This window comes from Thalassophryne amazonica, chromosome 17 (genome assembly GCF_902500255.1).
Source record: "Thalassophryne amazonica chromosome 17, fThaAma1.1, whole genome shotgun sequence".
NCBI lineage: Eukaryota > Metazoa > Chordata > Actinopteri > Batrachoidiformes > Batrachoididae > Thalassophryne > Thalassophryne amazonica.
This window is the reverse complement of record NC_047119.1, coordinates 18120595-18135985: the sequence shown is the minus strand read 5'-3', so window position 1 is coordinate 18135985 and position 15391 is coordinate 18120595. Positions and strand designations below refer to the sequence as shown.

General features: G+C 38.8%; 1 protein-coding gene across 1 annotated transcript in view; it reads left to right on the top strand.

The window, feature by feature from the left end:
• Positions 1-15391, top strand: part of itga1 (integrin, alpha 1) — a 133332-nt gene that overhangs the window by 52015 nt on the left and 65926 nt on the right. Inside the window, exons 3-4 of the mRNA XM_034192048.1 lie at positions 3833-3942; positions 13732-13820. Of these exons, the coding sequence (XP_034047939.1) occupies positions 3833-3942; positions 13732-13820 (199 nt within the window). The remainder of the gene's footprint in view (positions 1-3832; positions 3943-13731; positions 13821-15391) is intronic.

The following is a 15391-nucleotide window of genomic DNA, read 5'->3' as shown; positions in this document are numbered from 1 at the left end:
CTGGTTCGTTATTATCATTCCCCATTTTGCTCCATTTCGCTTAAAAATAATTAAATAAAAGTAATTAATTGAATCATATTTAATCATCTTTGGAGTCAGTTTGGGTCAGTCTGCTCCCTTTCATTACTTTTTCCCCCATTTTGTGATTATTAGGCTCCATTTCGCCCCATTTCGTATTTTAGTATAGATGCAATTAAAGGTCGCAGGGGTGCTTTCTTACTTTGAAAATACTAGTCCAGAGAAAAATAAATCAACATCCCACATCTCATTCAACAATACAGACTGTAGGTCCTGTACTGGTCTGATTTTGTTGTTGTTGTTGTTGTTATTGTTGTTATTTTTCAATTACCCACAAAGGGTAAACTCCTGAATTTCTGAGTAAGCCTTTATAAAAACTAATATCAAATACACAAAAGACTAAGGAAAAAATGTTTTAAAAACAACCTGTTGCCATTTTGCTAGCATTAGTTAAAGCAAATGTTAGCTTGCTAGCTAACATTAGATAGCTAAATTTTAACTTAAAGCCCAACATAGAAACTAGCTAGCATTCCCATTCATCTGTAGACATTTGATTAGCTAATGTTAAACAATGACTACAACAATTCTTTTACATTTTTAAACAAGCTAAATAGCGAGATACTTACATTTACCATGTGCCATTTATAGGTAAAGTTATACTTTTATGCTGGTTTGTGCGACATGTGCACTGAGATAGATTTAAATGGGAGTGTGTCGCAAATCATTGAAGAATGAGACGTTCAAGTATTGAAATAGAACTGTCCAGTTGAGGAGTGTAAAAGATTTCACAAGATTCTTCTAAGCATGAATAGGGTAAATGTCTTCTTATCTGTACTACTGCAGGTAAAAAGAGATATACTTTTTTTTTTTTTTTACTTTTAGACTTTTTTACACAGTGTACATATTACTTATCACAAGAGAAGACAAGGGAGCATGAATACTCATCACCAAAAGATGGAAAACAAAATTATGACTGTTGACGGCATAATGCAGTCTGTATCTTCATCACTAGATGGCACTAGGTCCAACACACTGTAGCTTTAAATCAATAACGGCAGTTTTGTCAGAGGAAGTGGTGTTGTTGTCCCTGTTGCTCCAGTTCATCAGGACTCATTACACTTGAGGAGTGTTAATAAGCCCAAGTGTTTAGAGAAAAGCAGATGACTGGCTTGTTTTAACATCAGTTTACTGACAAAGTTATGAAATTCACACTGATGAAGATACTTGTCATGTTCCATGGTATGTACATATAGACACAAAATACATGGACAGAGTCTGAAACAGCACCCAGTGTACATATTAAACACATAGTCCAGTCTAAAATGAAACCTCTCAGCCGAGACGTGTCATGTGAGTGCTGATGTTACTGTATAATTCTACAGTAAATGAATATGATTGACAAAAATGTAGTATGAGTAACATCAGTTATTTCTTGCCATTGCAAAGCTTCAGTTATAATGTTGACTGTTGCTACAATAAGAATGATTAATGCACACCAAACTTTTTATGGTCCAGAGAAAATGGGATAAAGCCACCATTTACAACCTTCCAACCCTTAATTTCTCCAGTAATGTTTGAATTGTGCTTGTTATAGCAACTGGAAAATTTGGAGGAAGCTCACTGAGGGATGTTGGGCAGGGGCACAGTGAATAGCCGCGTGCGTGTGCGTGTGTGTGCTTGTGCACGTGTACTTTCTTTAACAGTTGTCATTATATGTGTTATATTCCAGTATTTCACATGACTTATCACAAAAAATAGACAGTAATTGTGGGATTTGTACAGCCGGGTACATCGGTTATACGTGTAAAGGTCTTGTGTCCGTCTGTCCAACTGTCCGTGAGCAAAATAACAAACATTTCATTCCTAACTGTGTGAAATGACTGTGGATGAACCAATAACAACGTGATTTGAGTTTAAGAAAATTTAGTTAAAGTACAAAGTAACAAGTCAAAGTCCAAATTTTGGCCCATGATACTTAGACGTACAAAGAATGAGCTACAGATAAACCTGTGGTTATGATTAAACAGTAATATGAAATCATATACCACCTTTATAATGGTAACATGACCTGTGATCTAGGATGACCTTGAAAGGTCAAATTCATTTAGAATGTTTATTTTGACAAACTGGTCAGAGATGTACTTCTAGTTACTATTAAAAACAATAATATGAAATCATATACCATCCTTATAATGGTAACATGACCTTTGACCTTGGATGATCTTGTAACCTCAAACTGATTTACAGATGCTACTTCAAGGAACAAGTTAAAGTTATACTTATAGTTACTATTAAACACTAATATGAAGTTATATACCACAACATTTCTATAGGCAACACATTTTTAATAGGTCAAACCTATTTAGAATGGCTATTTCGTGGAAATGGTTACAGGTCTAATTATACTTATTATTAAACACTAATTTGAAGTCACATGCCAATTTTCTCTTGTCACATGACCTTTGACCCGGGGTGACCTTGAAAGGTTAAATTCATTTAGAAGGGCTGTTTCAAGGAAATTGTTAAAGAGACACTTATGATTACAATTAAATATTGATATAAAGTAATATGTCACCTTTCTCTTGTCACATGACCTTTGACCTAGGGTGACCTTGAAAGGTTAAATTCATTTAGAAGGGCTGTTTCAAGGAACTTGTTAAAGAGACACTTGGGGTTACAATTAAATATTGATATAAAGTCATATGTCACCTTTCTCTTGTCACATGACCTGTGACCTGGGGTGACCTTGAAAGGTTAAATTCGTTTAGAAGGGCTGTTTCAAGGAAATTGTTAAAGAGACACTTATGATTACAATTAAATATTGACATAAAGTCATATGTCACCTTTCTCTTGTCACATGACCTTTGACCTGGGGTGACCTTGAAAGGTTAAATTTGTTTATAAGGGCTGTTTCAAGGAAATTGTTAAAGAGACACTTATGATTACAATTAAATATTGACATAAAGTCATATGTCACCTTTCTCTTGTCACATGACTTTGACCTGGGGTGACCTTGAAAGGTTAAATTCGTTTATAAGGGCTGTTTCAAGGAAATTGTTAAAGAGACACTTATGATTACAATTAAATATTGACATAAAGTCATATGTCACCTTTCTCTTGTCACATGACTTTGACCTGGGGTGACCTTGAAAGGTTAAACCCATTCAGAGTGAATATTTCAAGGAATGCACCTGTAGTTACTATTAAACACAGATATGAAGTCACCTTTCTTTTTGTCACATGAACTGTAACATAGGTGACCTTGTAAGGTCAAACACAAGGTTAAGCCTGTTCACCTGAAATAGGGTGGAGCTGGTCAAGAATAAATTTGCTTAACTGTGGACAGAACTGATCAAATGTCAAGACCTCTCAGAAACATATGTGGAGTAACTGGGAAGTTTTAAGCCTGACTCTGAAAATATAGGGTGTGGTTCTCCATCTCTTGCATTCTGAGAAACCAACAGTTCTCAACACTGCACTCAGTGAGTCAAAACTTGACACATTCTTGAGAAATGTTGGTTTCTGACAACGGCCCTAATTTTTCTGGGACAGATTCAAAACTTCTCTATTGCTCCTCGTGTGTGAGGGTATCAGTCAATCACATGCAGGTTAAACCAACATGCAGGTTGCACTCTCGGAATTCACATTCCGGTTAAATATAAAACTGGAGAATCACAGATCAAGGTTAAAGGTCAAGGTCATTGTGATCATTTTTAGGCTGCGAGATTTTGCAGTACTTTGATCAATCTCTTCTTTCAGTGGTAGTTTTCAAGTTTTATGACAAATCAGTCTGAACTGTTATTTATTTCTTCAGGGTTTTGATTGGCTCACCGCTGTCGGGACAACCAGCTAAACGGACAGGGGACGTCTACAAGTGTCCTGTGGGTACAGGGGACAACACGTGTGTCAAACTGGAACTGCCAAGTAAGAGCACTGTGTGTCTATGAATACGTGCATGCAGAAGTGCATGGTAATTATTTTGTGCACTCAGGTGAGAACACACATGCATCATCAGTGTGTTACTGTGCACTGACGTGCATGCATACGTGCTGTGTTTGTGCAGATTAGTGATATTTGTTCATGTGTAACTGTACGTTTCTTTCATGTGAACATGTGAAGTCCATCAGAACAGCAAGACAGTAAATAAATAAGGTTTTAATGTTTCATCCGTTTGCAATTATCTTTCAATTAAACAGATAAACACAACTTAGCCGCCGGTCGGCGCTCTGCAAAGAATGTGGTCGTGTCTGTTTCAACACATGAGCACTAAGTTAGTGTGCAAACCTGCACAACTTTAATTGAGCCTCCAGTAGGAGAGAATTGAAAATAATGTATGAGGTCTATTAGAAAAGTATCCGACCTTATTATTTTTTTCAAAAACCATATGGATTTGAATCACGTGTGATTACATCAGACATGCTTGAACCCTCGTGGGCATGCGAGAGTTTTTTCACGCCTGTCGGTTACGTCATTCGCCTGTGGGCAGTCTTTGAGTGAGGAGTCGTCCACCCGCTCGTCGATTTTTTTCATTGTTTAGGAATGGCTCAGAGACTGTTGCTTTGTTTGATAAAAAATTTTTCAAAACTGTAAGGCACAACTGAGTGGACACCATTCAATAAATTCAGCTGGTTTTCTGTAAAAAATTTTAACGGCTGATGAGAGATTTTGGTCTGGTAGTGTCGCTTTAAGGACGGTCCACGGCGCCTGACGGCGATCTGCGCTTTGAGGCGGCAGCGTCTCGCCGTTTCAAGTTGAAAACTTCCACATTTCAGGCTCTGTTGACGCAGTAAGTCGTCAGAGAACAGAGAACTTTCAGAAGAAGTCGGCATGAGGAGTTTATTCGGACATTCCATTGTTAACGGTCATTTTGTAATGAAAGAACGTGCGGGCAGAGTTGCATGTCGGGCTGGACCCGACCGCGGGGGGTCGCAGCAGGAAAAACACCTCCGTTGGAAATCTTAACGGGCCAGTTGGAACATGCCCAAGCTGTTAAACAATTACTCAGTTACTCACTTGTTGAAAGCCATTAAAAGCCGCCTGAATTCTACAAATGGTTTTCAACACAGAGGTGTTTTTCCTGTCGCGGCGCACACAGATTTGCCGAGTCGTCACGGAAACGACTCGGCGAATTTGCGCGTACGTCTTTCATTAAAAAAATGTCCTTAAACAGTGGAATGTCCGCATAAATTCCTCATGCCGGCCTCTTCTGAATCTTCTCTGTTCTCTCACGATGTCCTGGGTGAATTAAGCCTTAAATTAGGATGTTTTCAGCTCGAAACAGGCCGACGACAGCGCCTGGAAGCGCTGCGCGACGTCCCGCTCCTTGGGAAGTCCTTACAGCGACAGAAACACCCCATAATCTCTCATCAGCCGTTAAACTTTTCACAGAAAACCAGCTTAATTTCTCGAATAGTGTCCACTCGGATATTCCTCACAGGTCCAGAAAAATTTTTGATAAAGCAACGCGCGCCGTCTCGAACAGCGTGTGAAACAAAGGAATTCAGCCGAGAGGGCGGGACCACATCTCACTCAAGGCCTGCCCACAGGGAAATGACGTCACCGACACGCGTGAAAAAACTCACGCATGCGCACGAGGGTTCAAGCATGATTGGTGTAATCGCATGTCATTCAAATCCATATAGTTAAAAAAAAAATATAAAAGGGTCGGTTTATTATCTAAGAGACCTCGTACATTATAAAATCACAACATATTCACATAGATACAAAATACATAGACAAGAGAAAAATAAGACATTGACTAACACGGGAACAATAACATATTAAGAACAGTATGATCATAAGGATTAAAACTTAATAAAAGCTGCCGCACAGAATTTTTCAATCCATCATTAACCAGTAAACAATTCTTAATTTTAACAATTATATTGGTATACCTATCATCTAAAATATATTTAACAAGAGATAATCTGTATTTTTGGTATTTTACTCTGACTAGAATAATCACACGCAAATCACAGTGTAAATTCAACAAATAAATATAAAAACTTGCTGCCTGCAAACCAGATCTAAAAATATTCCTCAACAGTTCCGTATATACGAGGTCTGTCAATAAAGTATAGGTCCTTTTTATTTTTTTCAAAAACTATATGGATTTCACTCCTTGTGGGAGGAGTCGTCCAGCCCCTCGTCGGAATTCCTTTGTCTGAGAAGTTGCTGAGAGACTGGCGCTTTGTTTGATCAAAATTTTTCCTAAACCTGTGAGACACATCGAAGTGGACACGGTTCGAAAAATTAAGCTGGTTTTCAGTGAAAATTTTAACGGCTGATGAGAGATTTTGAGGTGATACTGTCGCTTTAAGGACTTCCCACGGTGCGAGACGTCGTGCAGCGCTCTCAGGCGCCATCGTCGGCCTGTTTCAAGCTGAAAACCTCCACATTTCAGGCTCTATTGATCCAGGACGTCATGAGAGAACAGAGAAGTTTCAGAAGAAGTCGGTTTCATTTTTTTATCCGGATATTCCACTGTTAAAGGAGATTTTTTAATGAAAGACGTGCGGACGGATTGCAGCGTCGGCTCGCAGCCACCGCGACGCTCCGCCACAGGAAAAACACCTCTGTTGGAAGCCTTAAGGACAAGTTGGAACATGTCCAGCTGTTAAACAATTTCTCATATACTCACTCCACTGAAAGCCATCAAAAGCCGCCTGGATTTTACAAATGGTTATCAACACGGAGGTGTTTTTCCTGTGCCGCCGCACCGCGTCGGCTGCGTCCTGACGCGCGGACCCGTCCGCACGTCTTTCATTAAAAAAAAATCTCCTTTAACAGTGGAATATCCAGATAAAATGCTGAAACCGACTTCTGAAACTTCTCTGTTCTCTCACGATGTCCTGGATCAATAGAGCCTGAAATGTGGAGGTTTTCAGCTTGAAACAGGCTGACGACGGCGCCTGAGACGTCTCGCTGCGTGGGAAGTCCTTAAAGCGACAGTATCACCTCAAAATGTCTCATCAGCCGTTAAAATTTTCACTGAAAACCAGCTTAATTTTTCGAACCGTGTCCACTTCGATGTGTCTCACAGGTTTAGAAAAAATTTTGATCAAACAAAGCGCCAGTCTCTCAGCAACTTCTCAGACAAAGGAATTCCGACGAGGGGCTGGACGACTCCTCCCACAAGGAGTGCTCACAGGCGAATGACGTCACCGACAGGCGTGGAAAAACTCATGCATGTGCACGAGGGTTCAAGCATGTCTGACGTAAAAACATATGAATGAAATCCATATAGTTTTTGAAAAAAATAAAAAGGACCTATACTTTATTGACAGCCCTCGTGTATATATATATATATATATATATATATATATATATATATATATATATGTGTGTGTGTGTATATATATATATATATGTGTGTGTGTGTATATATATATATATATATATATATATATATATATATATATATATATATATATATATATATATATATGTGTGTGTGTGTATATATATGTGTGTATATATGTGTGTATATATATATATATATATATATATATGTGTGTGTATATATATATATGGAAAAGAAATAGAAAAAAACTTACAAGAAGTTACATCAATTCCAGTAATAAACTTTATGTTTGACATGTTGTGCTTATACATAAGTCTCAGTTTGATACTACACATATCTACTAAGGACTCTGTATGTAGAATTACTGTCATACATTGTTCTTTTAAGTTCCCAATTTATACAAGTTACATATTGTACTTATATCTGGTTTGACTGTCACATGCATTACTTACAAGTTCCAGATAGAACAGATACAAACTTTATAAAATTTATGTATATCTTTTCCATATGGGTAACTAATATTCAGAGTAGATTCAGTGTTATATACGCTTAAGGCATTGAGTTTTATCATATTGTCATTACTGTCATACTGTATTAGGACAGTATTTATGTATTCCTAGACATGGTTTCAACAACTGCGCTTGTATTTTTTCTACAGACCTTAATGACTGCTTAGACATATGCACACAATGGATACCACAAATCAACACTTGCCTAATTGCTGTGTTCCAGACATAGGAGGTCTGTCCATAAAGTATAGGTCCTTTTTTATTTTTTTCAAAAACTATATGGATTTCATTCATATGTTTTTACGTCAGACATGCTTGAACCCTCGTGCGCATGCGTGAGTTTTTCCACGCCTGTCGGTGACGTCATTCGCCTGTGAGCACTCCTTGTGGGAGGAGTCGTCCAGCCCCTCGTCGGAATTCCTTTGTCTGAGAAGTTGCTGAGAGACTGGCGCTTTGTTTGATCAAAAATTTTCTAAACCTGTGAGACACATCGAAGTGGACATGGTTCGAAAAATTAAGCTGGTTTTCGGTGAAAATTTTAACGGCTGATGAGAGATTTTGAGGTGATACTGTCGCTCTCAGGCGCCGTCGTCAGCCTGTTTCAAGCTGAAAACCTCCACATTTCAGACTCTATTGATCCAGGACGTCGTGAGAGAACAGAGAAGTTTCAGAAGAAGTCGGTTTCAGCATTTTTTCCGGATATTCCACTGTTAAAGGAGATTTTTTTTAATGAAAGACGTGCAGACGGATTGCAGCGTCGGCTCGCAGCCGCCGCAACGCTCCGCCACAGGAAAAACACCTCCGTTGGAAGCCTTAAGGACAAGTTGGAACATGTCCAGCTGTTAAACAATTTCTCATATACTCACTCCACTGAAAGCCATCAAAAGTTGCCTGGATTTTACAAATGGTTATCAACACGGAGGTGTTTTTCCTGTGCCGCCGCACCACGCCGGCTGCGTCCCGACGCGCGGACCCGTCCGCACGTCTTTCATTAAAAAAATCTCCTTTAACAGTGGAATATCCGGATAAAATGCTGAAACCGACTTCTTCTGAAACTTCTGTTCTCTCACGACGTCCTGGATCAATAGAGCCTGAAATGTGGAGGTTTTCAGCTTGAAACAGGCTGACGACGGCGCCTGAGAGTGCTGCACGATGTCTCGCACCGTGGGAAGTCCTTAAAGCGACAGTATCACCTCAAAATCTCTCATCAGCCGTTAAAATTTTCACTGAAAACCAGCTTAATTTTTCGAACCGTGTCCACTTCGATGTGTCTCACAGGTTTAGAAAAAATTTTGATCAAACAAAGCGCCAGTCTCTCAGCAACTTCTCAGACAAAGGAATTCCGACGAGGGGCTGGACGACTCCTCCCACAAGGAGTGCTCACAGGCGAATGATGTCACCGACAGGCGTGGAAAAACTCACGCATGCGCACGAGGGTTCAAGCATGTCTGACGTAAAAATATATAAATGAAATCCATATAGTTTTTGAAAAAAATAAAAAGGACCTATACTTTATTGACAGACCTCGTAAGTGATCATGTCTGAATTGCAGCCTGTCTTGCAAAGTCCAACACCTTGTAGGGCATAAAATGCACCTCTACATGCCTGCACCCAGTTATCAACATGATAATGTTACTCCGGGGTATGTATTTGACAGCATCAGTTTCTACCAAGGGAACATCATTAATATACCATATAGGTCATCAAGAGAGAGTATAGTTGCCAAAAATGGAACACTGTTTTAATGGGGTTAAACCTCCGTCCAGTGAGATTCGGCAAACCAGTTGCAGTCAAACTTGTCAATAACAGATCATCTGCATAGCAGAATATATTATAACTAAGGTCATTGATAGTAACATCATATATACTATTACATAACAAGGTCACTAAGTCATGGTAAAATAAGTTAAATAACATTGGTGAAGGTACTTCTTCTTGCCTAGTATCCTTATGAACATTGATAGGTTACGTAATATTGCTACCCCACTTCACTTGCACAGTGAGTCGAGAATACCAGTATGCCAGTATCTTCCAACAATGTTCTAGGATACTGTCAGTTGCGTTCTTAAAAAAGATAGAATGGAGATCACATTGAACACTCCTCCTACAGCAAGACTGCATGTATATACCGGTGTTCTGTTGAGATGTGTGGGTTTGTCGATTTATGCATCCCCATCACTGATCACTATATAATATTCAATAGCTCATTGGCCAATATTTTTGAAGCAAACCGGCTGCATATTATCACTCCGATGTTCCCCTCCTGAACACTCTTTTCTATTGATCTTTAATGAGGCGTGCGCAACTTTATTCTTTGTAATTTTGTTAAAAAATACCTTCATGTGCAGCTATAACCTGCACAAATCGCCAGTTCAAAGGCTGCGGATGAACATGTCACCTGTGAGTATGATTGAAATGGGAAGTAATAATACAATAACATGCTTTTGGAGGGCGGTATGCATTTTCAGAGGCCCGACGTTCGCGCCCAGTCACCTAAAATGATAGATATTTGCCCGAGTTAGATGAGGTTAACCAAAACACACTTCTTGCCTTTTCATCTTTTCCTCTGCGGACAGTTTTTTTTTCCCCTCTGCGGACAGTTCTTGGGCTGCGCAGGCGCTATGACGTAATTTGTTTACGCATAGCTGGCGGGTATAGCCAGGTAGCGTTCACGTAAATCTACAAAACCGGCCTAGCAACGCCCCGGTAAAGTGGTAATAATTAACAATAATTTGAAGAGTTCTCTCCCTTATTCCAGCATATAGGCAAAGATAATAATAATAATAATAATAATAATAATAATAATAATAATAATAATAATAAGTGGCTTATTAACTCAACGAGTTGTGTTTTGTGTTGGAGGAAGTATTTTAAGACATTTATTAGGTCTACTTGTGCATAGTTTTGAAGCTTTAGGCATTGCTGCTACAAGCTTACTTGAAATTGTTGACGTTCTAATAAGCTATGTGCGGTCCGCATAAGTTGGGAGTGGCAAGATGGCCACCAGTTCGCTTCAGCGGATTGTACGGAGTGTGTGTGCCAATGCGCTATCCAGTAATATATACAGCTCAATGGGTGAAATCTGGGTCAAGAGAACTACGCAGCTGCGCGGGAGGCTGGCTTCTCGATAGGAATGACATCTTGTTGAGACACCGGCGAGCTGTGCCACTACAGCAGTCATCTCAGTGCCATGATGTTTCACAAACCCAAATTTTAGACAGCTTTAAGACAGACCTGTCTCCACATTACATCCAAGCCTCTCCGGTGCAGCGCAGATATCCCAAACCACAATTGGTGTATTAAAATGTTTGTGGTTTTTATGTTGTAAATTTAATTAATCACACCATCCGTCCAATAAAACTCGGTGGAGGATATGCCAGGACTATAACGATGCAGTGAAATGCCATCAAGAAACCTGCAACATCTGGGGTTTCTGAGGTGGATGCAAAACATTTTAATCTACAACCTATAAACAAAAATCCATTGTGGGTTGGCATTTGCATATTAACATTTGAGTTTTTCCAAACTCGAGCTTACATTTTGGACGTCTTCTCCATGCTGTAGCTTCTGGCACTTTTCCCCAGTAGAACTCAGCTTACATTTGCTGCATTTGTTCTTATTATTCTTGCACATTGATTCAGACAAGTTTCAAACTTAAATCAAATGTATTCAAATTTCAAATCACTAAGTCCCAAATGGCAACACAATCAACAACACAAATCCACATCTACAGGTTACAAAAAAGTCAAACCTGATTGTTAAAAGCAGTAAAAGCAGTCTGCAGTAACTAAATAATAAATAAAACTGTTTAAAAGGATGAATATTTATAATATATTATGCACCAAAACAAATTGGAACTACTAGGAACCATTTACACACAATATAAAAAGTTGTGTTATCAGCAAAATCTTTATTCTTCTTGCAATTGTTGATAATGCACTCAACAAATACCAAATTTTTGTGTGTATGTAAGACTTTGTCACTCAAGTGCAAGTAGCTACAGACTGTGGCAGTGAATATTTCCAGTTTGTGGTTGTGATTTTGACTAAAATGTCAAAAGCCATTGCAATTTTGTATAAAGCAAAAGACTTCCTCTTCCAGCATTCATTTACTATCTTGTTTCATTCATTGCTTGTTCCATATATGACCAATTGCCTTGAAGTTTGGGAAACTACATATAAAACTAATACAAATCCAGTATTTTTACTACAAAAGAAAGCTATATGAATAGTAATAAACCATATTGTGACACTTCACATGCAGTATAATATATACATAAATCACAGAACGTATGTCTGTCAGTCCGTGTGTGTGTGTGTGTGTGTGTGTGTGTGTGTGTGTGTGTGTGTGTGTGTGTGTGTGTGTGTGTGTGTGTGTGTGTGTGTGTGTGTGTGTGTGTGTGTGTGTGTGTGTGTGTGTAGCACATGAAGCGGTAAAGAGGTTGTTTTGTAAATTGTGTTGATAGCATCGCCAAAGCAGAGGGTCACCCCTCTGAGTCTGGTCTGCTTGAGGTTTCTTCCTCAAATCATCAGTCTCAGCTAACAGGCTAACCTCAGTTTGGGTGTTTATTAAACATATTTTTGATGGCCGAGTGGTAGTTTTCGTAATGGTTTTACTTTGGTATGGCCATTAAAACTTATTAGCTTCATCCATTAGATCCACTTACTGTATGATTACTGAGAAAATACGCGGCTCATAACCATCAAATGACAAAAGTAAAACCTCTTAAATCATTCTGAAGTCAGTTTTAAGCAGAAACGAGGCGATAATCTGTTAATTGCTGTTAACTTCTGCTGACGCTCCGAAATGACGCATGTGCAGTCAAGGCAGGGGGACAGATCTGTAGGGGGTCCATTAAGTCTGCAACACCAGTATTTACAATTTATTGTCTGACAATATAATATTGGCACTGCATTTATCTTTTTTTTTTTTCCCGTTATGCATTCTAACAATCAGTCTCTAGAACTATTATAAAAGATTTTAGGAGGATTGCCCAAAAACTACTAAACTGATTTTCTTGAAACTTGGTGAAAAGGTAGGATATGGGCAAAGGAAGAAACTAACTTAACTTTAACTTTTGAAGTATATTTGAGTAAAGGTGGGTATCCAACCATTTTTTTTTTCATTTTCTTCAACATTGCAAGATAGGGCATTTCAAATTTTTTATGAATTTATCAGAAGGTAATATATATAGTAGAATGTGCTTCTCGTGAGGAATTCTTGCAAATATTGGAAATATTGCCCTATTCTGCTACCTTAAAGAAAGTGGGTAAAAAAAAATCCTGGATCTGCCCCCTTACTTGGAAATACTCCAAAAGTTAATGGTTCCTTCATTGTCCCCTTTCACCGAGTTTTAAGAAAATCTGTTAAGCAGTTTTTGTGTAATCCTGCCAACAAACAGGCAAACAGCACTGAAAACATTTCCTCTTTGTCGATATAATCAGCATCCCTTATACACAAAGAACATGAAAGCCATTAAATCCAACTACAACATTCTAATTGAACAGTTTTGTTGTGTGGCTGCTCAAAGAAAACCACATTTCAAACTCATAATGTGTGCTAACAAAAATCAGGAATATCACAATACCTTCATGATGTTTGGTGAAGAGCTTGGGACTGACCCAAAATTGAAATGAGATTTGACTTAGTTAGACCCAGTATTGCAATAACGTAATTTAAGCATGTTGTTTCTTCTTCTGTATCCTTTTATTATTATATTACACAAGCAATGAAACCTCCCATATTTGACTACACTCATTGCATCTTTGGATAGATGGGAGGAAGGAGCCTGAGTGTTGCTCTTCCTTTGGGAAAATGTGCAAAAGGAATTTGTCCAGCTGTTCTTCCTCTGTGCTGCTCTATTTTTGTCTCACACTGTTTGTTCATCTCTATTTTCCTTAGAAAACACAACAATTCCCAACTTACATGAAGTGAAAGCGAACATGACCATGGGAACCACACTTGTGACCAATCCCAGTGGAGGATTTCTGGTAAGGAAATGGCCAAATATATAGTTTTAATATGTGATAGTACTTGAAATTTTCAAAAAACCTAAAAGAAAACTTACAGCATATTTGCCCCAACAAATTTGACAAATTAAGGGTCATGGGGGGGTTGGAACCTATCACAGCAGTCACAGGGCGTGAGGTGGGGTTCTAGTTCACCTACCCTGCATGTCTTTGGATGTGGGAGGAAGCCGGAGCACCCGGAGAGAACCCAAGCAAACACTAGGAAAACATGCAAACTCCACACAGAAAGGCCACAGGTGGGAATCGATCCCATGACCTTCTTGCTGTGAGGCAACAGTGCTAACCACTAAGCCAACTTTTACAAAATATTCAATAAAAAAATACCAAACAGATTTATACAGCGATACAACTATCTAAGAGCATATTCCTCCATCTTTGATGATTTTGTTTGAGCAACCGTGTTGCATTTTTAAATTTGTAGCTTAATCTTTTGCGTTAAAACAAACAAAAGTTGTTAATTATGATTTGTACTTCCCAGCTCCCCCGGCATAAAGAAAGCAGTCCAATTTTCCAGTTATTGTTCATAATGGTAATTTTTACTCCCTATTTAGATGCAGGCTTTAAATTTCTCTTGTTTACTTCTTCTGTCAGTCTTCTGTGGAGAAACAGCCTTAAAGGATTTCTGATGGTTTTAAAGGCCCGTGTGTGTGTGTGAACGCCTCAGATTGAGGCGTTCTTTCCTCCTGGTTTAGTCAGTAGCCCTAAACGTCCCTGCAGTCATGACCTCATGCTGGTAGATGGTTTACCAGTGGAAATAAAACCATTTTTACTCCTTCATGGAGGTTGTGTTTGCAGCAGGGTCTGTTTGTTGAGTTGTACGCAGGATTAATCCAAAAAACGTGGGTCTAATAGTGAACTTTGGGGACAGAGTAACAGGAAAGGATCAGATCCAGGAATGATTCACCATTCCGTGAGGTGGCATTTTACTAATGAACCTATGACTTCTGGCAATGTCCTCTGCTAATGTAGGTCTGATCAGTGGTGGGCACAATTCTGCTAACTGCTAATTAGCAAAGCTAGCTTTTTTGTTAGCAGATTAGGTTTTCAGATAACTTTGAAAACCATCAGCAGACCAATTAGCTTCCGCTAAATTTATTTCTGCTAACTTTCAGTCTGCTAACTTTTTTTTTTTTTTTTTTGCTGGTAAAGTGAGTAGCTAAAGTTTAATGGACAAAAACATTTGTAAACCCTAAAATCATACATTAGTTCCTGTCTGCTGTGTGTCTGCAATGGTCAGGTCGGTGTTCTGTTGAGATGAGATCACGTAGCGTAAATCGACAGTTAGCGTGTCAAGTATAGCTCCCCCACTGAGATGGGCTTCTCGTGGTCTGGTGATAGTGTTGTGCTTTTTTTAAAAGTGAAAAGACACTTATAGCTGTATTTTTATGTAAAGACAAAACTTATGTGGGTTTTCTTCAGAGGGAGGGAAGGGTGAGGTGTAGATTGTATCACACCAGACCAGTCGCATTAAACGTAACACGAGTGAGCCGATCCTGTAACAGTTTATAAAATAATACAGAGATAATCTGTGA